The sequence below is a fragment of the Myotis daubentonii genome, chromosome 7, assembly GCF_963259705.1.
Source record: "Myotis daubentonii chromosome 7, mMyoDau2.1, whole genome shotgun sequence".
Lineage (NCBI taxonomy): Eukaryota > Metazoa > Chordata > Mammalia > Chiroptera > Vespertilionidae > Myotis > Myotis daubentonii.
The window spans coordinates 28,778,285-28,805,830 of NC_081846.1; the positions used below are offsets into that span (position 1 = coordinate 28,778,285).

The window sequence follows — 27,546 nt, forward strand, 5'->3', positions numbered from 1 at the left end:
GCATTTTTGTTTAACCTTTTTATTTCTTCTTCTCCTGCTCAATCTGTCCTCTATTGAAATTTCACAGGAAAGACAAGCTCAGACAATTTTCAGCACTCATTAGGAAATTAGAAAGACTCTTTACAATTTCTGCCCACATTATTTTTATTTTATGTTTTATTGATTTCAGAGAGGAATGGAGAGGGAGACAGTAACATCAATGATGAGAGAGAAACATGGTTTGGCTGCCTTCTGCACGCCTCACACTGAGGAATCAAACCCGCAACCCGGGCATGTGCCCCAACAGGGAATCGAACTGTGACCTTCTAGTTCATAGGTCGACACTCAACCACTGAGTCATGCCGGCCAGGCCACATTATTTTATTTAGTACAGTCTCTGCCGTTTAAAAATTAGGTGTTTCCCTTCAGTGTTTTCTTATTTATGAATATTTACAGAAACCCCTGGGAATTCTACATAAGTTTTCTGTTTTAAACAGCCATTATACGGACATAGCATTAGCACATCTGTCTGGGGTCATGATAGGAAGAAAGCTCACGGCTCTCTTTGCACCACTAGGCAATGAATAGCATTCTGTGGACACACAGGAGTGTTAAGCTGGTCTTGAGGTAGAGTTTCAACAACAAAGCTCAGGAGAGTACAAAGTGAAAAATTAACATGAAAAAATTAAATGATGATATTATCAAATAGAAGCTTGCTCCTAATGCTCAGTTATCAGAATTAAAGTGGAGTCCTTAGAAATGAGACCAAACCTTGTAATTCTCTCAGAGAATTGTGGTATACAGAATACACTTAGTTGAAGAAGAGGGAAAATGGCTCATGTGACAGAAACTGTTCCACGTGTAGTCCGTTTCGGTAAGATAAATATCTAAGCAAGAAACCGGCAGTTCACTTTGTTCTGCTCACAAATGGGGAACATCCACTCCATGACCTCACCGGGGACCTCACTGTGAGTCACTGCTCAGCATGTAGCAGTCCTGGTCGACTGGCACAGAAACAAGCCATTTGCATGTCTTTACAAGTGATCAAAGCCAGATTTTTTCCATCACTGCTATTCACGGGGGCCCCAACATGGGTTGTTTAATTGAGATGAATGGGCCCTGTCAACTGCATCCAGTTCAGCTGGGCATATGGATATCTGGTCTAAAGCTGAGATTTTGTTGTGGTTTTGAAAAGGTCCACTGGCATCCAGACTTGTGAAGACTGTCAATTTATGGCACCCGGGGACGGTGACCAGCCCAGTCCTCGCTAAGAGCCTGTAGTGGTTGACATAAGATTAGGGCTTTGTTCCCTTGATGGCGTTTCTCGGTCCCTCTGGGTGTGGCTCATCTGTGGCTCTGACTTGTAGCAGAGCTCTGCACGTCTTTTTGGCATTTGGCTGAGTAGATAATGTATAGGCTTCTAATAAGGAAAATTCCAGCAATGACAGCAAAGTAACTCCCATAAACTAAAAACTGTAGAAAAACAAATAGAATTAGGCACACATGAAAGCTGACCATCTCTGTCATTGATTATTCACAGTGATGCTCTTGATTTGCTTGGATTATGGGGTAAACGAGATCCAGTATCTCAATATGGGATATTTAGACTTGCACAATATTTTCTTCTTCTCCCATCTTAGAAGAACCCGGTGTGAAAGTGTAAGCAATACAGTAAGTGAAAGTGTGGGCTTTGGAGCCAGGGTTGCTTGGTACAAATTCTAGCTAATATTGCCAATGGTAGAAAAATACTAAATCTGATTGATCTGTGTGTCTATGTTTGGAGGGTAGAGCAATGCTATATGTAATGTCTCCAAGAATAAATTTTGGACACTGAGGTTACTTCTTATCTATCTTATGTCCCCTTTTTTTCAGATTTATATGTAAAATGTGAGATTGGGCTAATTTTCAGTCCCTCGGAGCAGGAACAGGGAAAAGAGATCTGCCCCAACTGGCCTTCCTAGTTGAATTCCAATAACCTTGAAACTAGATGGTAGGAGGGAGAGGAGACATATGGGGACACAATGACGTGTTGCCTGATGATGTTTTAGAGCCAAGAGTAAATGCTGACCTATTGAGATTATTGCTCAAAACTACTTAGTGTGTTATACTGATAACTAGGAAATTTCTTATGTTAAAATTTGCCTAGCCAAGGAATTTGAGTAACTTCAGCGTTGCAGTGGTAAGGTTGTAAAATCCTTTGAGATGACCTAGTTATTCTCTATTCCCACCAACTCTAAAGAGAAGTGCTGCAGCTTACCTGAACGCTGATGGGCAGGTTAAGCCCTCTCTGGTCTACTACGATCACGGTGACGATGGTCTGAACCACCAGGGCCAGGAAGGTGTTGATTCCAAACACCAGGGCATATCGCTCCATGCTCAGATTAACTGCAATCTGAAATCTACCATTGGACATGGGATAGGTTTTTAACAAGAACATACATGGGGTTCTTAGCTTGAAAAGACAAAAACAAAAGAGAAAGCAGTCTGCTAGATGGGACGGGGGTTGAAGAGTCGGGTGAAAAGGGGGAAGGGACTGAGATATACAAATTGCCAGTTATAAAAACAGTCTTAGGAATGTAAAGCATATGAAATTTAGTCTATAATATTGTAATAACTATGTGTGGTATCAGGTGAGTACTAGACTTACCAGGGAATCACTTCATAAGGCATATAATTATCTAGTCACTATGTTGTAATACCTGAAACTGACATAATATTGTATGTCAACTGTAATTGAAAGAAAAACAAAACAGAAAGTGTCTTTTATTCTGGATTGAAAACATTTTTATTTTATTTTATTTTTCAACCACAGTTTACATTCAATGCTATTCCACACCATGTTCTCTACAGAGTGGTCCCTGCTGCCCCAATTTCCCACCTGGCCCATACCCAGTTATCTCGACATTATTAACTATATTCCCCACATTGCAATCTGCATCTCTGTGGCTATTCTGCAATTTGTATTGCTTAATGCCTTCACCTTTTTCACCCAGCCCCCCAAACAGCTATCAGTCTGTTCTCTGTGTCTGTGAATCTGTTTCTATTGTGTTTGTTTCTTTTGTTCATTATATTCCACATATAAGTGAAATCATACGGTATTTGTCTTTCTCTGACCGGATTATTTCTTGTTAACAGCACTCCTTATCTGAATCTCCCCAAGTATAGACAAACAGGAAGAGCCAAGAAAGGGAGTTCAAAAATATTGTTAAAGGCTTAATTAAAATAAAGGAAAAATAGCAAAATTCCTCCTACCCGATTTAATACTTCCAGAAATTAAACCTAAATGTTCTAAGTTCTCATAACTTCAGAATATTGGATGCAATATGATTTTTAGATACTGTTTTATAGTGAATTTTTAAAAATATACTTTATTGATTTTTTTACAGAGAGGAAGGGAGGAGGATAGAGAGTTAGAAACACCGATGAGAGAGAAACATCGATCAGCTGCCTCCTGCACACCTCCTACGGGGGATGTGCCCGCAACCCAGGTACATGCCCTTGACCGGAATCGAACCTGGGACCTTTCAGTCCGCAGGCCGATGCTCTATCCACTGAGCCAAACCAGGTTAGGGGTATAGTGAATTTTTATAAGAATATAAGCAACACCCAATCTGAGGAAATTTTTGGAGGATTACTCCTTATACTGTCAATTGTCTGTATTTACAGTTTCAAAGTTTGGGGAGAATTATTCTTTGGAAGATCAAGCCCATTACTGGTTGTTCAATTGAATCTGTAATTAATTTTTAATAAGTATATAGGTTTTGAAACAGGACACTTATGAAAGACTGGAAAATGCATGTTATTTAGAGTACCCCCTGGAATGCAGGAAAAGGTTTTGTGTTTTGAATATGCTTACAATGAAAAGAAATAATACAATCCTACCTTAACAAATGCTCACATTAAAAAAAGAAACCCAAGACACATGAGTCTGATTCATTAAATTGACTCATTTCAGTGAAAAATAAAACAAAACACAACTTGCGATCTTTTTCATTTGTTTCATTCTTTTCCCAGGGCGCTTATATTTTCATGTGACTTTAAATTTAAATGTTTATCTTTTTGGTTACTACTAAACACATTTCCTGATAATCAACTTTCTTTGTACTTATATGTGGAACTACATGTTTTTAATTAAAAATGACAATCTCGGCCCTGACCGGTTTGGTTCGGTGGATAGAGCCTCGGTCTGCAGACTGAAGGGTCCCAGGTTTGATTCCAGTCAAGGGCATGTACCTTGGTTGCAGGCACATCCCCAGTAGGGGGCATGCAGGAGGCAGCTGATCGATGTTTCTCTCTCATCGATGTTTCTAAGTATCCCTCACCCTTCCTCCTTGTAAAAAATCAATAAAATATATTTAAAAAAATAACAATCTTGGGGTATTAATGGGGGTGGAGGGATTGAGCAAAAAAGAAAAAAAGAGAGAGAACTCATGGGCATGGATAACAGTGTGGTGATTGTTGGGGGGCGGGGGATATGGAAGAGGGCATAAATGGTGATGGAAAAAATAAAATAAATGAAAAAATAATCTCTGGAATTTAGTTTCTTATAATCTTCGCATCTACATTTTTCAGTATACAACTTTTTATAACTTGCTGAGAATATCTGTTTCAAATATATACTTGGTATTATGCCAGCAACCAAGTGAAATCAGGGCTGAAACCTAAACGGAATCATTCAAAATCAAGTTTCAACACACCTTGTTATAGAAAATTGCTTCAAATAAAAAATCACAACCTGACAATGTGTCATTGCTCTTGGTTTATGAACCTACAGAAATTTATTTTCTTTCTTTCTTTTTTTTAAATAACTTTTATGAGTTTACTTGAGCCAAACAGATGACATGTGCCTGGGAGCAAGATCTCAATGCTCTGGAGAGTAACAGTTTTTTGTAGCTTCTTTCATGCATTTGAAAGTAAGGAGGAGACTAAGGAAGATTACATGCACGTGGGAGGGAGCAAGGTGGGGATTGGATTACAGGACAGTTAACAAGATTATATGCTTTCTTGAGGGTGGTTATGGCTTATTTCAAAGGTGTGTTAACTAGATGCACTGAAACAATGGACCGGGCTTGCTTAAGGCAAAAATAAACCTTTTACTAAAAACATTATGTGCCTGGGATGTGACTACCCACCAAGACTTGCCCAGTTAGGAATTTCTTTTCTTGATGTCTACCCTTAGTAATATTCAGACAACAAACAGTTAAATAAAAAGATGGATTAGTTGTGTCTAATGTAATATGAAGTAGTCAATATTTAATATTGCAATTGATTAAAATCCTTCTGAAGTTCTCAAAGGTACTGTAAGACTATAAGAGAGAGAATATGGTTTAGTTTTAGGAGTGGCCAGAAATGGCTGGTAATACTTACACTGCTATGGTTATAAGAAGCATATAGCTGGATTTGAACATCAAATAGCCAGCATAGCACGCCCAGATGTCAGCTATGTAGTGCATGAGGAGTAGGGAGCTGGCATTGACCACTGAGAAGAAGGCCAGGGCCAACTCTCCCAGAAGGTCCCAGTTGACTTTCACATAACCCACTGCAAAGGCAGCCACGGCCCCTGGCAAGGAAGCATTGGGGAAGATCAAACATGTTGACTTTCCATGTGGAATATCAGCATGGTCTCTTAAAAACCAGGGCTCAGGTAATTCTAAAAGATGAATATATTGTTTTCAAAATTTGTGAAAATAGTGCAACCCACCTAAATGTGGACTTACCCTTTTCTTAACCACATTTTTCTTTGGCTTCTCTCTTACTTCCTATCCTTTCAATCATTTAGTTGCCACACTTTTAATTAGCAACATCTACATGCCAAACACTATTCTAGGTGGAAGGGCCAAGGTCCTAACCATGGCCGAGTGGGGAGAAGTGATACATAAACCCAGTTATTCAATATAACACGCGAGAGCAGAAATAGAAGAGGATGAAACCATTGCTCTGGGGGTACACTGGGCCCTTCCATATTTGCCTTTCTTTATCATTTTTATAGTAAGTTTTTTTCAATGATGGGTAACAGATGTGTTGCACTGGGTAGTAAGTTTTAGGCTATATTAATATTTATATTTTATTATATTTACATATTTATGTTACATTTTATTTATACAATGATTATCTAATCTAATAATAGACAAACATGGTAATTGACCATACCTCTGCTATGCTTCTCATTGGCTAATCAGCAGGATATGCAAATTAACCCAACCAAGATGGCGGCCGGCAGCCACGCAGCTGAAGTGAGCAGGAGGCTTGCTTGCTCCAGTGATGGAGGAAGCCATGCTTCCTCCCTGCTGCGGCCCGGCTCTGAGCTCCACTCTAAGCAACAAAGTTGCAATTATAGAAGCTAAACAAACCCCAGATACCTGCTTTCAGCAGGCCATGGCTTTGGAGCTGGAGCAGCAACAAAGTTTCAATTATAGAAGGTAAATAAATCCCAGAATAAAAAAAAAAGAAAAAAAGGAGAGGCTGGGAGCTTCAGTTGCTGGCTTGGCCAGCCTGAAAACAGCCTCCAGCCCCTCATCCAGACTGGCCAGGCACCCCAGTGGGGACTCCCTCCCTAAAGGGGGTGCAGGCAGCCTGAAAACAGCCATCAGCCCCTCATCCAGGCTGGCCAGGCACCCCAGTGGGGACCCCCCACCCTGAAGGGGGTGTGACCAGCTGCAAACAGCCATCAGCCCCTCACCCAGGCTGGCTAGGCACCCAAGCGGGACCCCCACCCTGATCCGGGACACCCTTCAGGGCAAACCAGCTGGTCCCCACCTGTGCACCAGGCCTCTATCCTATATAGTAACAGGGTAATATGCAAACTGACCCTAACAGCAGAAAGACTGGGAATGACTGGTCTCTATGACACACACTGACCACCAGGGACCAGACGCTCAATGCAGGAGCTGCCCTCTGGTGGTCAGTGAGCTCCCACATGGAGGAGCTTTGCTCAGCCACAAGCCAGGCTGATGGCTGCCAGTACAGCGGTCGTGGTGGGAGCCTCTCCTGCCTCCTCAGCAGCGCTAAGGATGTCCAAATGCAGTTTAGGCCTGCTCCTCGCTGGCAAGTGGACATCCCCCGAGGGCTCCCGGGCTGCCAGAGGGATGTCTGATTGCCATCTTAGGCCCAATCCCCCAGGGAGCAGGCCTAAGCCAGCTGGTGGTCATCCCCTGAGGGGTCACAGACTGTGAGAGGGCACAGGCTGGGGTGAGGGACCCTCCACCCCGAGTGCACAAATTTTTGTGCACCGGGCCTGTAGTATATTATAGTTATTACTTCTAATTAATAAGGTTAATCTTTATTATTCTTAATTCTAGTCCCATCTTAACATCTTCAGATCTGGCCTAATTTAGTTGAGATTTTGGGTGAGCAAACCTATATTGATTCATATTAAGAGGTTGAATAATTGACTATAATTAGGGTTAGTAATTATAGTTCTCTTTAGCAAAATGAAAGGTATTTATGCTTCAAATTACTGACATTTGATTAATGAACCTTTTCACATTTGTTCTAGTAAAGACTATGGTGGCAAAGGATAAACACCTGTTGTTCCCCCGAGAACTTGGCTACGGGAGAAATCATTTCAGTGGAGCATTCGGCACGGTGCTGGTTTCCGGCAGTTAAACTGAAGTCTCCCAAAGGGGAGACAATAATAAACAGACGCCGCATGATTTTTCTGAACCTTTTTGTAAATGAGGGTGTGGGAATCTCCTACTTCCTGGAAAACATCTTCAAAGTCTCATGTGGCATTTAAGTTTCCATTTACCAGGACATAAATATTTATTGTAGAGCAAAGCTCAAGGGCAGAGTTCCCTCTGATATTAGAATCTTGACTCTCACGTATCTTTCCCTCATTTAAATCTCAGACGAAAGTGACTTGTGAACATTTTTGGTGTACAGCTCAGAACTTCTAAAGGTGGGCGCTAGCTAAACCAACTTCTTTATTAACCAAAACTCTTCCAGTGATCACTTCGTTAAACTCATTTTCTAAAATAATAAAACTCCTACTGAGGTTCAAGCTGTATATTTGCCTTTTGACACTGAAAACAATTCTAGAAGAACAGGGGGCACTATTAGCACTTTTCCTGATGATGAAATGAAGTCTTAGGAATTTGGTTAGAGTTTGTCTGGTGCTCAATCCTGAGTTCCTGAGTTACTTGTTGTAACACATAAAAGAGAAGTGTCCTGCTCCTCTTTTCTTTTCCTGGTGCCTTCCATTCCTAAAGAAGATGAATATGCCCTCTAAACAGATCTAATTTACCACCACGGAGAAGTTTAGCAACTGGAAAAATGAACTTAATGAGGGCAGCCCATCAAAGGAAAACCAATCAAGGCATACTTACCTCCAAAGGTTGCGATAGCTTCTACTGCCCCATTATAGATGAAAGAATTTTGGGATGGTGCCTTATAGTCCCACAAGATTTGAACGTAGTTCAAGACCTGGTTGAAACCTGCTGTGGAGAGAGCCCACCATAGGGACCAGTATAGAAGACGCTTGGAGGAGTAGCACTCCTTCAAATCTTGGAACCACTGCACAAAAACTCTCCAAGCGACATTTTCTGGCTTTGGGCTGCTGAGCTGGCCGTCACCCAGGTTTCCTGGAGCGGTGGCTGTTTCTGAAGCGGGTGTCTCTTCATCGCAGCCGGGTGTCGCCCCTTCACGTGGTTCACCTAACACTGTATTCGTGCTTAATGGCATATGTGCTTCTTTGCTGGGCTTTGCATGAAAAAACATGCTTTTCTTGGGCATTGGGAGAAAAAGTGAGAAAAGGAAAGCCACAGACACAGAGACCAAGCATATGACGTTGAGGTAAAAATATGACATTTTGGCCAGCGACACCAAGAGTTGGGCCAGCACCGAGGCGGCCGTGTAGGCCACCAGCATGACGCCCCTGCAGTAGCCGCTCACCTTCTGGTAATGCTCTGGGCTGACCACGCTGTATATGTAGGCAAAGTAGGCGACCTCGGTGGCAGTGACTATCCCATAGAAGAACTCCACAACCTGCATGGCTGTCACTCCTTGGCCAAACAGGAGCAGCAGGTAGGTAGTGATTAAGCTAATCCCTTGGAGGATGATGACCGGCTTGTAGCGGACGTAATCGGTGAGGATGAACACGGGGAGCAGCAGCAGCAGGTAAGAGTATGTCCACACGGGAAGGACCTCATTGGTTATCTGGGAAGTTGGAAAATGGATAGTGTGACCATGTAGCACCAGGAAATGAAAAGAACACCTTTCTTAGCCATGTACATACTAAGGCAGTGATGGCGAACCTTTGGAGCTCGGCGTGTCAGCATTTTGCAAAACCCTAACTTAACTCTGGTGCCGTGTCACATATAGAAATTTTTTGATATTTGCAACCATAGTAAAACAAAGACTTATATTTTTGATATTTATTTTATATATTTAAATACCATTTAACAAAGAAAAATCGACCAAAAAAATGAGTTCGCGTGTCACTTCTGACACGCGTATCATAGGTTCGCCATCACTGGGCTAGTGTCACTGAGCTGTGCCTCAGGATGGATACATTAACTGGTCCATCATGGTCGAAGAAGCAGATCCATGGGATTCACTTGCTGATTCTGAACCTGTATCTGTCATTGTTTTGCCTTAACCATGACATGCTTCCATTTGGCAATCTTTGAAACACAGTTGTCTCTAAGTGATTTTATATCACACACAAGTTCACCTCTCTGTCCTTGCCACCTCATCACCAAGGAAACCAGCATCAATTAGTCTTCCCAGCGAAGCCACACCATCTTCAGTGTTTTCATAACTCTGGCTGGAGATTATACCAGTAAAACTAGCCCAGAGTAATTCTCCAGGTGAGTCACGGCATTTCTTGTTGCACTTTTAGACAAAAAAAAGAAAAGAAAAGAAAAAGAGGTGGATCTTTTAAGTAAGAGAATTTGGCCTTCTGGGGAAGATAATGCTGGTAGATAGTTTTTCAAAACTGAGGAAGTGTCCTAAAGAGATGCAACAATTCTTTATCAGAGTCTGCTTATACATCACCATCCTGGAAGTTTACTAGGACTAGTTCTAGTGCCTGGCAGCGACTTTATTTTAGGACTAGAGGCCTGGTGCACAAAATTCGTGCATAGGTGGTGTCCCTTCACCTGGCTAGTGATTGGGGCCAATCAGGGCCATCTCACCCAGTCCCGATCAAGGCTGGTGGCTAGGGAGGCACCAAGGGAGGGCTCCAGGGCATGTCCGGCCCCATCTTGCCCAGTCCTGATTGGCTGGACCCAGCAGCAAGATAACCTACCAGTTGGAGCATCAGCCCCCTGGTAGTCAGTGCACATCATAGAGACCAGTCAGTCAACCGGTCGGTGGGACACTTAGCATATGAGGCTTTTATATCTATAGATTAGTGTCATAGAATCATTGGAGACCTGAAAGGTTCCCATGCAGTAAGACCAATGTTAGAACTCAATAAAAGTTAAAATATTTACCACAACCTGTAACGTATTTTGGTTTCCCATTGTTGCAAGTGTGAGGAGGAAAGAATAGTTTGAACAGTTCTATTAAATACAAATACCATGAAAATGAGATTCATTGAAGTCAGCACATTAATCTTATTCAAGTCTGGTAAAATTGAACCACATTAACACACATATTGATATTAACTTACCTCTGTGCTGGTCAGGTTTTTGTCTGGTCCAGATAAGTATGGGATAAGGAAAGGTTCTGAGGGTCTCATCATGGAGAAAAACCCAAATAAGCAGAGGATGACAGTGGGATAAATCCAGGAATGGCTCGGTGAAGTTTGGAAACAGTCCATGGCTGATGAAATGGAAACAGAGCCAATGTTAATTGATGTTTACTCTTTTTGGCTTCTTGGGAATAATGAAAAACCGATTATCTCCAAATGTTTTATGGCAGTTTCTCCATCTGTAGCTGAAATAGAAAGGTGTGATGAATAACTGCTCTCAAATATTCTGTAGGTTAACCAGTCAAACCCTCTGTTGCCAATAAACTTCTTTTTCATTATTGCTGGGGTAGTCACACTTCACTATTCTTCATCACACACATGGTAATGAGTAGCCACTAATAAATAGTAAACAATGGGCCAATGAATGTTTGAAAATAAGTAAAACACATGTAACCCCAGACATACAGAGAACAGTCTGGGGGGGAAGATTAATTCATCAGCAAATGTTTCATGAAATTAAAAACGAATGATGGCATATATGATAAAATGAAACCAGAAGCATGTACATATTTTGAAGATCACTTGTATCTACTCTTTCAATGGTTTTGACCAAGGAATTCAACCTTTTTCATCTCATGGCAACATACTCCTAGGTAAGGTCAAACCCAAAAGAACATAGATTGAGTTGATGAAGTCTTCTATTAGACTCTGAAATCTTTAACACATTGTATGGCACATATTTACACATGAATCCCACTAGGGAACAAACCTGAAACCCAGGCGTGTGCCCTGACTGGTAATGGAATCCACAACCCTTTGGTACACTGGACGATGCTCAACCTACTGAGCCACTCAGGCCAACTGCAAGAATTCTTAAAACATATAATACCTCACTATTTAGTCAGGGGCACTGACCTCTTTTCCCTTAGACTGTCAAATAAAAAATAATGACAATAGCCAACACGACAATAGCCGTCTAGTGTAAATGAATCCAACTTACACCTATCTTTTTTGTCAGATTGGCGAAAAATATATTTTTTGGTGTGCCGCAGATTTTAGAAATTAGTTTATGTGTGCCATGAGATGAAAAAGATTGAAATTCCCTGTCCAAAACCATTGAAAGAGTAGATTCAAGTGATCTTCAAAATATGTACACTAAGCATGGCAAACTTGCAGCCGTGGGCTGCATGCCTCGTTTATTTGGCCCGTGCTACCCTTTGAGTTTGACATGCTTGATGTACACGCTTCTGATTCCATTTTATCATATATGCCATCATTCTTTTTGACTTTCATGAAACATTTGCTGGTGAATTAACCACTCATCCCAGATTGTTTATTTTCTGTATGTCTATGGTTTCATCACTTGAGTCTCAGGTGAGCCAGGAGGAATATTTCTAGCAAAACCACAGAACCAGGGGACAACCTAGATAGAAAGTCACCTCACCACATCGCACCACTGAAATGTGCTGTGGTAACTGGTCAAGCGCACATGGAGGGGTGAGAACAAATTTGTCCTTCACGGAAAAGCTATGCATTGTTTGAGCTCTTTTACAACTTTGTTAATTGCATTAATTGATAACAATGTGACATCATTCTTATCTCTGGCCATGCAAATGAGTTATAACCAAGGAAGCAACAACCCTCTTCCCGTCTCCCACCTGGAAAACCAGTTTTGTCTGCATTTCAGTATTCCTGATCTACACATCTACCATTCTTTGGATCCTTCTTTGATCTGGTTGGAATATCCTTACCAGCTTTCTGAATAATGAGTTAATAAAACCTTTAATACATGCTCATTTTTTAAAAAAAAGTTATCTTTATTATTGAAAGTATTACAGATGTTCCTGCCCACCCCCATGACCCTCTCTACCCTGCTTGTGTTCATTTTTATATCTGTTTGAGACTCCTGACTTTATTCTTTTCAAGAATTTTCTTTCAATGTCTGTTACCATTCACCATGCCTCAGCCTATCCAAATAACCTCCAATTTGTTCCTCTGAATCTAAATGATTTGCTAATTGTTGTTAAATCCCCAAATTAGTCTTAATATTTTGACATCTCACTGCAGACCTTCCCAGATTTAGGCTTGTATTTTTTCCCTCCAGGCTTGGGCTTTCCATGGACAATGTGGCCCCATGGGAAGAGCATGACTCTGGAGCTTCAAGTTCATGTTCCTCTTGCCCCACCCCTGTTTGTGACAGGTACTTAACCTCTCCAAGCCTCCTCTTAAAAGGTGGATAATTACACCCATCCCACAAGGTTTTCTCAGGGACTGTTCCGTCTGGTTCTTGACATGCACTATGCGTTCAGTACAGCCGCCTTCTCACCTCCCTCACTAAGCACACACGGCAGATTCAACCAGAAAGAAAACAGCTGGGCCCTCGCAGTTCCGACAGTAACTTCAGAAAGGTAAACAATTCACGGTTCATAATTTCACCTAAACCGCTAAGGGACAACAAGCCAGATACACTGATCTTTCAATATTCATGCCTGAATTGCATTTACCATTCCCCACCCTTAAATCACTATTGCTGGTCTATAACCAATAATGCCTGAACCAAATTCGCGTTTTTGTCCATTGCAGCTACTCTTCAGACAGTGGGAAGAAAAACATATCGGAATTTAGTCGTGTTTTGCTCTATTTAAAACACATACCTTGTTGAAAACACACCTGCCATCTTTACGAGACACTAATGTGCTCAGATATACGTAGGAGTGTTTTTAGAAGATTGTTCCTTTCACCCTTTCCTTTCCGTCCTGTAAGCACCGGACAAGCCAAACCTATTGCATCCGAACAGCAGCAACACCAACTTGCTCTACACCTAATTTGATGACCTTTCTCTTAGTTCCAATGAAAGGAGTTCTCCGTGGAGCCCAGGTCTCTAACCTTCAAAGCGCCCTTTCTTTTCCGCACTCGGGACCTTTTGGGGAGTTTTAGATGGGAATTTGCAATCCCAGTGCCTGGGATGCTGGCTCTTCACCAGAATCCCGGCTGTGATTAATCTGCCTTTCCTGAAAGCAGAAGGTGACCTACTGGGGCGATGCGCGCCGCGCTGGAGGGGAGCTCCCAGCGGCGGGAGGAGGCTCGCGAGCGCGTCCAGACCGGTCCCAACCCGCCGCCACTGCGCGCCCGAAACTGGGGAACGGGGAGTGCTGTGGCCCAGCGATCATGCATTTCTTCCATGAATTCACCTCCCGGGGCCTCTCTTACCTGCGGAAGGGCGTTTCTGCTCGTCAAATCGCTCACATCCTTGGATAACCAGCCCCGGGGGACCACGACCTTCAGCCATCCCCGCGCGGGAAGCCACGCGCTGGAGGCCGGGGTGGGGGCAGGACCCAGCCTGAGACCCCGCCCAACGTCTGGTACCTGCCAGTTACGGGCGCCCAGAGCGTTAACTGGAGGCGGGAATCCGCAGTCTATGGGCAGACACCAACTGCAGACCTTAAAGGAAGGAAGGACTTAAAGTAATATACTGATCCCAAGATCAACGTGAGGAAGCAAGATGAACTGAATGCAAAGTCGATCTGTTTATACACGGCAGTTCCTATAAATCCATTTATTTCTCTCAAAAATTTCGGAGAGACACAGCTTTGATCCCCACTCTGCACATGAAAAAAACGAAGGCAGAAAGAGGTAAGGTTAATAACTAGAGAAGCCTGGATTTGTTGTGGTTACTGGGGCATCCTGAATCCGTTGCCAATGTTTATAATCACTTAGGTATTTTTTTTCTTTAGGGGGTGGGGTGGGGGTGGTTTCCTAGCACTTTGAGAATTTTCTAGTACAAATAGTTCATATATTAAATACTTTTTTTTTTTTAAATCAAGAGAGGTTTAAAAAAGCATTATAAGGTTCTCATTGGTTAAAGCGGAATTAAAAAAATTGTTGAGCTGTTGGTGGAAATGAAAAACCCTCCCCCAAGATAAACACTGCTTGGTTTCTTAGGGCTGCTAGTGGGAATGAAATTGATTACAATTCCTCCAGGCGTCCCGGGTCCCTGTCCTACTGGTTCGGATTTTCTATTCTCACCCTCCGATGATTTTCAGAAATCTGCCTATAAAGTACCATGATGCACTTCGGGAGTGGGGATACCCTGTGCACAGTGGGACAGATGCCCTTATGAATTTCAGGGCCCTCCCAAAGAACACTGTGACTTTTTTTTTAAAGGTTGAGGGTGTCATAATTTCTTCCACACCACTCCCCAAAAAAGGACCTCATTTGGACCTTGAGAAGTTACTTTTGTGTTTCTTTGCTATCTCGTAGACAGTCTAAAGTCCAGTGGTTCTCAACCTTCTGGCCCTTTAAATACAGTTCCTCATGTTGTGACCCAACCATAAAATTATTTTCGTTGCTACTTCATAACTGTAATGTTGCTACTGTTATGAATCGTAATGTAAATATCTGATATGCAGGATGGTCTTAGGCGGCCCCTGTGAAAGGGTCGTTCCACCGCCAAAGGGGTCGCGACCCACAGGTTGAGAACCGCTGGCTCTAAACCAAAGAAAGATGATGAGGAATTCATCAATTCATAGAAAAGTAAACATAGTTGCTGATGAGTTGACATGAGGTCTAAATTTGGTTCCACATGATCCAGAGGTGGGTTCACAGATGACCAGAGATGAGCCATGTGTTGATAATTGTTGGCTTGGGTGGTGGTTCTTAGGAATTTATTGTACTATTCTCCACTTTTGTGTACGCTTGGCATTTTCTGTAATTAAGAGTTTTAAAATAATCTATTCACTAATGCCCTATTTATTGAGTACTGTACTAGTGCCAGGTGCTGCTCTAGGTCCTTGAGATACATCAGTGAACAGAGAGTTAGAAATCTTTGCTTTGTAGAATGCATTTTCCAGTTGGACATGGGGTGAGGCAGAGGGAACCCTGTAGAGTAAACATGATAAATTCATGGGTTTTATGGCATGTTAGAAAGTGTTACGTGCTATGTAAAAGGAAAAAAAAAAACAACGACAGGGATCAGATGAGGATGTAGAATGATGGAGAAGAGGGCTAGGGTCTGAGCCTTGGGGCGTCAGTCTTGGGAAAGAACCTACAGGTGAGGCTGGAGAGGAGTAGCAGTGAGGGGCAAAAGGGGGTGAGGGACTTATGAGGAAGGAGGAAGGAAATGGGTTGGGGTGGGAGAAGGGAGTGGTTGGTCAGATGTGTCAAATGCTGCTGGGAGGCCAAATGAAAAGCCCTGTGGAAAGTGTACACTTTTCACTTGATCAACTGACCCAGAAAATGGATTGAGAACCTCTTATGTTGGTACTTAATAATATGATTGCAACAATGTACAAAAATCCTTGATGTAGGAGTGGGTCAAGTTGACCAGACAAAAACAATCTGACATGGGAAGCTGTATTGTAATGGCCTGCTTCTCAGAGGTCAAGCCTTTGAAGCAAAAGATTTCTAGTGCTTGGCTGAGTACCTGGCCTAATGGAACACTCACCTATTTGCTGAATGAATAAGTAAACCGCTACATGGAATGCTGGAGTAAAGCTAGGGGCTGTCAGCACTTCTTACAACCAGAATTCGGGTGCAGACAGAGATGTCATGAAAGTGTCTGTAGAGCACAGGAATTTGCCTCAATGACACTGACGACCAAATGTAAAACCCAGTATAAGGCAGTGTAGGACCAATCATTTGTTAGCGGAAACCTATTCCAGGTCTTCAAATATCACCCTTCATCTTTTGTTCTATTGTTCTTACTCATTGGAGGGTATACATCTTCTAGAACAGAGACACATTGGAATAGAAAAGTTTATTTTTTATTTTTTATTAAGAAAGAGTTGCTTTTTTTTTTTGAGAGACAAATGGGAAAATATTAGTGGGTATACAATACAACAGAATAAAAAAGTTCATCATAAATAAATTTTTCAATAAAATAAAATATTAGCTATCATCACTTTATTTTGTTAAACTCATAAATAGATTTTTGATGTGGGTGTCTGGGTTCCCAACCCCTAATGTTGATAATATATGGTGGTATTTTATCTTTTTTTCCCAAATGGAGACAAGATTCCAAAGATGAGAGAGAATAAATACTCCTTGATGCTAAGTTCTGGAAGATACTGGGAGAAGAAGTTGATGTCATCATGATGCCAGGCTGAAGGGAAACAACCAGCCCTGTACCGCCAGAGGGCAGGGGACAGAATGAGCAATTTCAAAGCATGGAGTACGCAGGACTGGAGGAAGCAGGTGGAGGGAAGGAGGAAAGTCTCACTAAATTCCATGAGCAAAGCCACAGGAAACTTACCCTAGAGGAAGAGGCTACTGCCTAGCAGCAGCATTGCCTCTGGCAGCAGCACTTACACTGGCAGCACTTCTGCTGACAACAGCCCTTCCCACAGCCACAGCCACAGCCACAGGAGCCACAGCCACAGGAGCCACAGCCACAGGAGCGGCGGCAGCAGCAGACCACGGGGACACTGCAGCAGCCCCCACAGCAGCCACGGCAGCAGGGGCAGCAGCTGGAGCAGCAGCCAACCCGGTAGCATCTGCAGGTGGTGCAGCCACCGCAGCCGCCACCACAGCCACAGCCACCACCACAACCACCACAGCCACAGCCACCACCGCAGCCACCACAGCCACAGCACCCCATGGTATCAGCAGAGAGGACTCAGGTGAAGTGAGGAGAGAGACTTAGGAGATGAGAGACGTCTGATGCCCTTTGCTTCAGGGGCCCTTATATACCCCCTTGGGGCTGAACCCAGGCCACGTGGCCACTTCCTGATTGTAGTTCACCAGCTTTCCTCGGAGAATTTCACAAGACCCTGAGTGTATTTCCTCACGGACACCTCTGAGCTCACAGACTCGTTTATTTTTGTACTTCTTCCTCAAGTTACTCTTCTAGTAAAACATGTTTCTAGAATGTTTAATCTTGTTTGAATCTAGCTGTCTTCACATCCCAAGCCATGGTCCCTCAGTGACTCAGTGTCTTTAGTTTAGGATAAATCATGTCTACTTTTTAAAAGCAGACTATATTTTTTAGAGCAGTTTCAGGCTCATGGCAAAATAGTGCTGAAAGCACAGAGTGTTTCCATAGGGGCCTTGTCCCCCTGTTCACAGCCTCCCCGCTATCAGCCCCTGCACCGCAGCAGTGCAGTTGTGACAATGAGCCTATGTTGACATGTCACTATCACCCGAAATTCTGTTTGTTTTTTTTTTAATGCCTTCATGTTACTGGATCACAGCCCTTTGTCTGTGTTCCCAATCAGACTGTGAGTTTCCTAAAGTCTGGGGTTGTATTGTATGTGTATTTTCATCCCATTATCAGGAACACAGAGGTGAGCTGACAAAGAGGCAGGTTAATGAGTAAATGTTTATACCCCTCACCCCCCAGTTCATGTGCTGAATCTTAAGCGGATTTTAATGGGGGTCTATTTTACCTCCTGGGAACAGTTGGATTGTCATAATTGGGAGAGTGGCCATAGCTAGTGGGTGGAAGCCAGGGGCTGTTCGACATCCTATCACGCACAGGACATCCCCACAACAAGGATCTGTCTGGCTCCAGCCGTCAGTGGTACCAAAGTTGAGAAACACTGCTGTAGGGCTTTACATTTCCAAAGCATTTTCCCATTTATTATTTCAATACCATAGAGTTTCCAGAGACTCATCTACAAGAAAATTATTCCTCCCTCACTTAATTAATAAAGAAGCATGAAGCCCCTGGCGTGTATGAAGTTCTGTGCTGTCAAGTCCCGTAACGGATCATTGGTGCCTTTGGCCTGTGATTTAGAACAGGAACTAAGGCCGGATCAGGGCCACGTATATCAGAACATGTGAGACTGCGATGTGGGTCATGTCTGCTGATACCAACAGTTTTGAGTGTTAATGAACAATATACATCTACAGAGTTAAATAATTCCAGTCCCCCCTCCCAGACTCCTCACCCTCTAGGCCACTCTGCAGAGGCGGACTGTGTCATCTTGCCAGTGGTTTCTGCTGGGAGCTGACCCCATATTTCTTGTTCATTCCTTTTTATGGCTGCTGCTTGATTGCCAATGCTAGTTTTTGTTATAGACTAGAGATCCGATGCAAGAAATTTGTGCATGGGTAGGGTCTCTAGGCCTGGCCAGCGATTAGGGCTGATATGTGGGGCAACCAGTGGGGTGATCAGGGGCGGGGGGGGGAGCCCTGCTGGCACCCACCTTGGCCTGGTGCCGCCCCCTTGCTAGCTGGTCCTGCCCCCAGATCCCCTGCCAGCCGCTGCTCACCTCCCTCTGCGGGGTGACCCACAGTTCCTGCGTTAAGTGTCTGCCCCCTGGTGGTCAGTGAGCGTCATAGCGATCGGTTGTTCCATTGGTCATTCTGCTGTTCAGTCAATTTGCATATTAGGCTTTTATTATATAGGATGGGGATCTAACTCTCTCATACAACTCTCAATGTATTTATTCCACCATTTTTAGTAAAATCCATCACTGATGGTAACTTAATTATTTATATATATAAAAGCCTAATATGCTAAGTGTCCAACCCAGTGGTGGACTGACTGGTTGCTATGATATGCACTGACCACCAAGGGACAGATGCTCCAACTTGTAGGTTAGCTTGCTGCTGAAGTCCGGCTGATCAGGACTAGGTGAGATGGGCCAGACATGCCCTGGAGCCCACCCATGGTTCCTCCTGTGGTCCCTCCCCAGCCACTGGCCCTGATTGGCCCCAATTGGGACTGGGCAAGATGGCCCTGATTGGCCCTGATCGCTGGCCAGGTGGAGGGACCCCACCCATGCATGATTTTCGTGCACCAGGCCACTAGTTATAATATAAACTAGTGGCCTGGTGCACGAAATTCGTGCAGGGGGAGGGGTGTCCCTCAGCACGGGATGGGGCGGGAGGTCTCCAATCTGGGACCCCTCTGGGGATGTCCGACTCACAGTCTGGGACCACTGGCTCCTAACCACTCACCTGCCTGACTGCCTGATTGCCCCCTAACCGCTCCCCTGCGGGCCTGATTGATGCCTAACTGCTCCCCTGCCAGCCCAATCGCCCCCAACTGCCCTCCCCTCCCCGCCTGATGGCCCACAACGCCCTTCCCTGCTGCGACCCGTCTCCTCTGCCGGGACCCACCTCCTTCATGTGAGGCGGTGGAGACACTGGGACTGGCCTCCTCCATGCCGCATGGAGCTGCGGGCCCCCAGGCCTCACCGCATGGAGTGGCCACTGGGCCCTACCTCCACTGTGCGTGTGGCCCTCTTGTGGCAGCCATCTTGTGACGATGTCGAGCATGAGGACTTTCATCAGTATAGATATAGATGTTGCTCATTATAGAGTCCAAATAGGCTACTGTGGTTATACTTCCTTCATGTACAAACCTTTTATTTTTCTGGAATATCTTCCTTTTTATTTTTATTTTTTGCTTTTGCTTCATCTCTCTGCCATGTGGGCCATATTATTTTGCATGTATGTTTTTCTTTTTAAATATCAATTAATGAAAACTCTTCAAGCACCCGAACTCTTTTTTTTTCTTTCTAATTAGGAAATGTCTTCTTATTTTAAATGCAATACAAATTGTGCCAGATAAGATGAGTCATTGCAAAGACATGCTTGTGCTTTCTAAGCAATCACACGATGTGAGTGACACCAAATAATGTGGCCCAGTGACCTGCTTTGCAGCTGTGTGGTGGGGAGTGAGGCCTTCATTCCTGTGAGCCAGCTCTGGTGAGGTATCAGGGCTGCTTCTGCCTGGGCCATGACATTGGAGCCTGAGGCCTCTTTTGTTCCTCCGTGTAAGAGGACCTCTGGGCTGCGCCCAGCCTGGCCTCCTGTAATGCTTGCTTGTTGTTCAGTTGTCAGACCACCGGTTCAAGCACAGCCTGCCGTGCTATATGGGTCTTCTTAGTGTGCCCACGACGTGGACAGTACCCCCCTTTCTGAGGCTCCCAGGGGCCCTTACTGGGATTTTCAAGGCATTTGACTTAGAAAAATAAACAAGTAGTCTAATAAACCTAGCTGACATTCCAAAAAAGGGAAGTAATTAATAGAGTATGTGGTTCTCCCGTGACAACTGAGCCAAATAACAACAAGGAAGTGGTCACGTGTCCTCCCTCTCCCACGCCCAGAGGTGCTATATAAGGCCCCCCCCAGCAGAAGGGGCATCAGACCTCCCTCACCTCCTGATTATCACTCCTCACCTCTCCTGAGACCTCTCTACTGACACTATGGGGTGTTGTGGCTGTGGTGGCTGCGGTGGTGGCTGTGGTGGCCGCTGTGGTGGCTGTGGTGGCCGCTGTGGTGGCTGTGGCGGCTGTGGTGGCGGCTGTGGTGGCTGCACCACCTGCAGATGCTACCGGGTCGGCTGCTGCTCCAGCTGCTGCCCCTGTTGCCGTGGCTGCTGCGGGGGCTGCTGCAGCATCCCTGTGGTCTGCTGCTGCCGCCGCTCCTGTGGCTGTGGCTCCTGTGGCTGTGGCTCCTGTGGCTGTGGCTCCTGTGGCTGTGGCTGTTGTCAACAGAAGTGCTGCTGTCAGCAGAAGTGCTGCTGCAAGAAGCAATGCTGCTGCTAGGCGGGCCTGCTGGCTCTGGACAGGTGCTGCAGGTAACTCCCATTGGTAAGGTGCTTCCTCTTCCTGCCAGTCCTTCATGATTTGAAAGTCACGGGGGTGACAGGAGACTGGTTCTCAGGCTGAGGAGTTAAATCCATATCCCTGGGTGTTTGAGTTCCTGCCTCCAACGGAAAAATGCTAGCACAAACCTTCTCCATCTACCACCCATCAAAGGGTGAACCAAACAAAACAGAGTGATGATTTTAATGCTGTGCTTCCTTGAGATTTTATTGTTGAAATGTTTGTTGCTATTTCCCTCCTCTTTCTGTAGCTTCTCCATCCTGTATCTTTGCTACTATCTTCTGTAGACCTGTCATTTCTTCTCAATAAACCACATCAAATTGGCATCAAAGTCTCATCATCTCCTTTTATTTCTTATTGGAATGTGTGTCATTGAAAGATTCCGTCAAACCCATAAAGTCAGGCCCTGAAGTTTGTTTGAGATGGGTTAGGAGTAGTTAATTGGTGATCTGTCTCTAATAGGTTTTCACACACGGTTAAGATTTGGTAGCTTCAACTATCCTCTTACATAAGTCAGAAGGATTCTGGGAACATTGTATCAATGGACTCAGCATTGAATGCCTAAAGCCATGTGCATCTAGTTAGGACTTGGTTATTTCAGTTTGGTTCTATTAAGTTTAAAATCCGATTACAGTTTAATGAGGTTTTTTATTCTATCACCTGTATTAGTTAACTGTGTCTTTGGCAGGCTATGGTTAGGAAGAGTTGTGAGTTACTAAAGCACTATCCACTTTGATTATGTTCCATCCTAAGTAAACAAGAACATGAAAATAAAGACGTCATACAACATCTCCGAGTCCACCCCCAAGGGCAAAGCCACACAGAGCACAATGCTGGTGAGTTCACCTTCTGAGTGCAGTGCCCCCTCCCCCTTTTATATGTTCAATCCCTTAGAATTTCCTGCCTAAATCTGTTCCATGTTGAAAGTGAGAGCTGGAGAAGGGGGGCCCGCTGGCTGCCCGGGGCTGGGGAAGGTGATTTACCCCCACGGCCCCTGCCTGGCCCCTCACCCCGGACCACCCCCTCACCCCCTCACCCCCCGGACCACAGACATCTTGCCCTCTCTCTCCCACTCACAGAGAGTAGATGCTCCAGAGTGTTGCTTTCAGAGGAAGTGCGGGAGGGGCTGGTGCAGGGCCACACACAGGTAACAGTGGCAAGGATGCTTCCAGAGAGAGGCTGCGAGTGCGAGGGCATCACCGGACTACGGAGACATGGGCCCTTCCGGCCTGGCCCAGTCTCTTTGCAGATGTCCCCAGAAGGCGACAGGCGATGGTGCTTGCAGGGTGGGGTGTTACTACTTGTTACTAAATGTTAGCGTCACATAATAAGGGCATCACAGGAGTCGGACAATAATATGAATTAGAGGGATTCACTTTGCTCCAGATCTGGAGATCACCAGCTGCCAGACACGGCGCCCGCCCGGCATGGTGGGATTAGAACAATGAGAGGCGATGGGGGAGTGACCCGTCCGGGTCCCTGGGACAGAGCGTTCTGCACACTACCATTGGGGGGCGGGGGCGGGGGGGGGGTGTCAGCGAGGGCGCTGGGAGCAGGAAGCTCTGCAAGGTAAACAAAGCGGGTGGGGGCGGTGGGGGGGAGGGGGCTGGGGTGGATTGCATTTCATGGTGTCATTTTCGGTCCTTGTAAACGTCTGCTTTGACTGTGAGTGACCTGGGCAGCCTTTAGGGTTTGCCCTTAGAAAGGATATGGCCTGCTTATATATAAAGGGCTACTCGAAGCAGCACCCGGAGAATCACCAGGGGAGGGGCTGGGAGGGCAGCTGCGCCGCCTGGAGGAAGCAATGGCTGGCTGAGGGCAGGGGGCCTGGACCTGTGCAGGCCATGAGCTCTGGGAATGTCAACCGGATCTGCTGGTAAATCCAGTGCCTGGGGCGTGAGAGGAGGCTGGGACTCAGCTGCTGACACTGTCTTTGCTCTGACAGGGTGATTGGCTGTTCATGGCGCTTAACTGGGAGGGGCATCTGCGGGAAAAGCACTTTGGTGTGGGGGTGTGTGTTTCTGGTGGGAAGATGAAGGGCAGTTTCGAACACGTAAAGCTCAGCTTGTCAAAGGTCCCCCCCCCCCCCCCGCTATTACTGCGCCCCTGTAAAACCTGGTGAGAGCAGGAGCACTTCATACCGAGCGTGGGGATTCCAGGCCACCTCTGGGTCACCGGTCCCCTGGCCTGGGTGCACAAGGCAGGCAAACATCCCCTCCCATCCCGCAGCGGCAGGCGCAGCGCCCCCTCAGAGCACCGCACCGCGGCGGGTGTGTCATTGGGCCAGCACGGAGCTGTTTGGGCAGGTGTGTTTGTTTTCTTTGCATGAGCTCAGGCAGCTCCTTGCTGGGGTGGGGGTGGGGGACAGTGTGCCTTGTTCAAGCTCCCAAACAGGCTGGAGCCCTGACCTCAAGTCTCTGGAAAAGATGCCCAAGTTCAAGTGTAGTCCCCAGTGGAGGGGGGGAATTTGGATATGAATAGGGTCAGAGTTGGACGCATTTCAACGAGTGTAATATTCACATCCCGCACCCATGACGCGTGACCTGAAATACGGTAAGCATCAGGAGATGTGGCCATTGGTTTATTGAGTTATGAGGGAATTGTCCTTCTGTGAACCAGGGGTTTGGGGGCAAGATCACATCCGTGTGGGTGGGGTTTACCCGGAAAAGAGCAAATATCCCCACAGTCCATCACCTTGAGTTGAGGTGAATTTAAAAACAGGATGAGTGAACCCTCCCCCTTTCATTGGATTTTCATTGTGATTTGTGTCTGGACTCCAAGATGCTTGAAGGCATCCCAGTGGGGGGCGGGGAGCTGGCTGGTGCCATGGGCGGGCAGCCCGGTCTAAGGAGCAGGGACAGAGGCACCTGGGGCGGAGAGCATGGTGCATTTGGTCATGACTTTAAATCACTCTCTGTCGTCCTGGAACCTTTAGTAGAGACTTGCCATAGTTAGGCTCTGGGGTTTGAAAGGTTGTGGGAACTAAAGGAACACCTGCTCCATCCTTGGGGTGGAGGAGAGCAAAAGAGAGCACGACCTGTATGGGTAAGCGCAGAGGACAGCAGCAGAGCTACCCAGCCCAGCAGAGCAGGGTCCCCGGAGAGCCAGTGCTGGCCACAGAGGGCTCCTGGGTGAGGAGGGGGCGGCCAAGTGGAGGAATGCGGGCAGCGGTGTGGAGGTGTGGTGAGGTAGGGTAGCTGGGCCTGGGTATGGGACCTGCACCCTAGGGATCTCTCAGGACAAGCTGAAGGGAGAGGGTGCTTGGGGAAGCACAGAAGTGAGTAATGGAGGGGCTAAATTCCAGCCAGCACCAAGGGGGCATTTCCTGGAAACGTGATTCTATGGTAATTAGAGGCCTGGACTTGGGGTGATGTAAAGTATGTCATTACAGTTTGCCCTGGCTTGGAACAGATTGCACGTTATTTTACAGGGAATATTGGCATCATCCACGTAGAGTAAACTATGCTTGAAGCTTATACAAGAACTATCAGTGGTATGCAGCAGAGTTTATTTGGCCAAACCTCTATAAGTGGACTTTGAGGTGATATAAATAGTTGATTTTTTTTTTTTTTTTTACAGAGAAGAAGGGAGAGGGATAGAGAGTTAGAAACATCAATCAGCTTCCTCCTGCACACTCCCTACTGGGGATGTGCCCACAACCAAGGTACATGCCCTTGACCAGAATCGAACCTGGGACCCTTGAGTCCTCAGGCTGATGCTCTATCCACTGAGCCAAACTGGTTAGGGCTGAGGTAGTTTTTACGGTTTTGCTACTATAAGTAATGCCTTAATAAATGTCCAAACATAATACACCCAGACATGGAGTCAAAATCCCAGGGTTCCAATCCAAGTTCTAATAGTGACTGGCTTGTGCAATGACTTCACCTCTCTGGTCTCCTTTCTTCCTAGCATGGAAATTATAATAACAACAACAACAACAACAATACTTAATCCGGAGGGTTATATGCAGATTAAAGAGCCAGTGCCTGGCACAAAATTAGCCCTCAGTAAATGTTAGCTATACGTTACATTTTTTTCTTCTGATTATTTCCTTGGGGCAATTGTTGGAGGTGAAATTACTAGATCAAAGATCACTTTGCCTAGCAGTAACAGTTACAAAATTGCCCTCAATAAATTGTGTGTCAGGTATTCCCACCCACAGTGTCTGGTACTTGCTTTACACCTGCAAACAGAACAGTTCACAGGCTGTCACTCTGCCCACTGGGCCAACCGGCTAGGGAATGAGGTTTGTATTTTACAATGTGGTCTTATTATGAACTATAAATGTAAAAGTATTTTATGTGTTCCACATCATTGCGGCTGTTATTCTTTATAATGTTTCTAATTGTTCTCTCCATCTGACCCCAATACTCTCTGCAGCTTCCTTATCTTCTAGCCTGACAAGATATTCAGGGCTCATCTTACTCAGTTTATGACCCAAAGTGGAAATCATTCATTTTCCCAGGAGCCCTGGTTTAAGTTTCTTTTAAAAATGCATGATTCTGTCCTTGGCACATTTTTTTCCATATGGATTTGTAAGAACTTATTACATATGAAGATATTAATCTTTTGTCTGTGCTGCCAGTCATATGAAAGTATATACATATGATTATATACAGTGCATAAACTTGAAAATTATAATAAAAGACTATGACACTGGTGTATGTATTTACATACTACACTTTTGTTGTTATTTTATTTATTTTTTTCTTACACTAATTTATATATTTTTAATTGGTTGCATATATTAACATGTACTATAAGATTCTTTTCTAAGAAGCATTACATAATAAATGGATACTGTAAAAAGATCTGATTAGTTAAAAGTAACAAGCATTAACAGATACATACAAAACTCAGCCTGATCAGACTGGATGTGAGCCTGTAATGAAGCATGGGGCACCAGCCTTCCCAAGTGATAGCCTTCATGGAGGGGGGAGAGGAGGGAGTAAAAAGATCACAAGACCGTTTTTTTTTTAAAAAAAAAAATCAAGATAACCAATTAGACACAGATTAACTGCAAACAGTTCTCTCTCCCTGGTGGACGAAAAGAATAGGCTTCTGATTCGACTGTACACCAGAACAATTTCTACAGCTGGCCCATCCTGTTGCCACATGAGGGCAGATGCAGTGTGTGGGCAGACCCTGATGGAGCCACGCAGGCCTGGGCTGCTGGAGTCTCTGCTGTGTCAGGTCTGTGTGTTGTATGGAGGGTGTGTCTGGTGGGGTTTCTTTTGGCAGCTGGATATGAGATTACTTTACGTATACGTTTTGTTTGAAAGAGGAGAGGGGAGTTTGTGTTGGAAGGCCTAAGTGTGTTCTTCGTTTGTGAAGGGCTCTGTGCTCTGCTCGGACTGCCCATTCAGCAACTGCAACTGCAGCTTTGGCCCGGTCGTTCTTGTCCAGTTTGATGGGTTCAGGAAATTCATTGTACAGTTCCACCTCCGTTTCCTGTTTAAGTGCATTCTGTGCAATCGTCTGGAATGCCTGCTCCACGTTGATGGCCTCCTTGGCACTGGTCTCAAAGTAGGAAATGTTGTTTTTGCTGTAGCACCAGGCCTGTGCTCATTTCGTGGCCACTTGTCTGTTTTCAGGGTCATCTTATTTCCCAACACCATGAAAGGAAAGTTTTCAGGATCCCGAGGACTGGCCTGGATGAGAAACTCATCTCTCCAACTATCAAGGGTTTTGAACGTGTTGGGGGCAGTCACGTCAAATACCAGAACGCAGCAGTCTGCACCCCTATAGAAGGCCACACCGAGAGACTGGAACCGTTCCTGTCCTGCCGTGTCCCAGATCTGCATTGTAACTAGTCTGTCATCCACCATCACCTCCTTTGTCAGAAAGTCTGCTCCTATTGTGGCTTTGTACTGATTACTGAATTTCTTGTTCACATACTGGTTCATGAGTGATGTCTTACCAACTCCTGAATCTCCCAGGATGATAACCTTCAGCAACACTTTCTTCCTAGAGGTCATCCTTCAAACTAGGCCGCTCCGCTGGGCGCTCCGAGCCGGGCGTGTCACAAGGGCTCCCGCCGAGAAGGAGGTGCAAGGGAGGACGGGGACGGAGCAGTCCAAGTTCCAATTCCAGCAGACCCTTCGGCGATCTCCCCAGACTCCAGCACCAATACAGCCGCCGTCTAGGGCTTTAAGGCCAAGCTGTTGTTATTTTAGAGTGCATTCTTTCTACTTATTAAAAATACAACAACCAAGTGTGCTGTAAGACAGTATGTCTTGTTACTCCGGGAGCGGTCTCATACACTTCGTGTTTACCAATTGCATCATTTGCTTTTGGGCTTGATTTCATCTTTTTTTTTTTTTTGTACAGTAACATGCTGTACAGGTTTGTAGCCAGGAGTAACAGGCCATACCACAT

General features: G+C 45.2%; 1 protein-coding gene and 1 pseudogene across 4 annotated transcripts; both read right to left on the reverse strand.

The window, feature by feature from the left end:
* Positions 1–13,955, reverse strand: SLC19A3 (solute carrier family 19 member 3). Of its 4 annotated transcripts, none has more exons than XM_059703392.1 (6): positions 13,823–13,955; positions 10,592–10,743; positions 8,304–9,132; positions 5,347–5,539; positions 2,237–2,378; positions 1–1,452 (listed from the first exon to the last, which is right to left on the reverse strand). In XM_059703392.1, exons 1-6 carry the CDS (start codon positions 13,899–13,901, stop codon positions 1,324–1,326), a joined length of 1,524 nt encoding a protein of 507 aa, XP_059559375.1. In that variant the 5' UTR covers positions 13,902–13,955; the 3' UTR covers positions 1–1,323. The 4 variants fall into 4 exon arrangements, with proteins under 4 accessions (XP_059559375.1, XP_059559376.1, XP_059559378.1 ...); XM_059703393.1 differs by having other exon boundaries at positions 10,592–10,857; positions 13,823–13,936; XM_059703394.1 differs by lacking the exon at positions 1–1,452 and adding an exon at positions 2,627–2,684 and having other exon boundaries at positions 2,282–2,378.
* A 12,195-nt stretch (positions 13,956–26,150) lies between these two features.
* Positions 26,151–27,323, reverse strand: LOC132238309 (ras-related protein Rab-7a-like; annotated as a pseudogene).
* Positions 27,324–27,546: the final 223 nt, after the last annotated feature.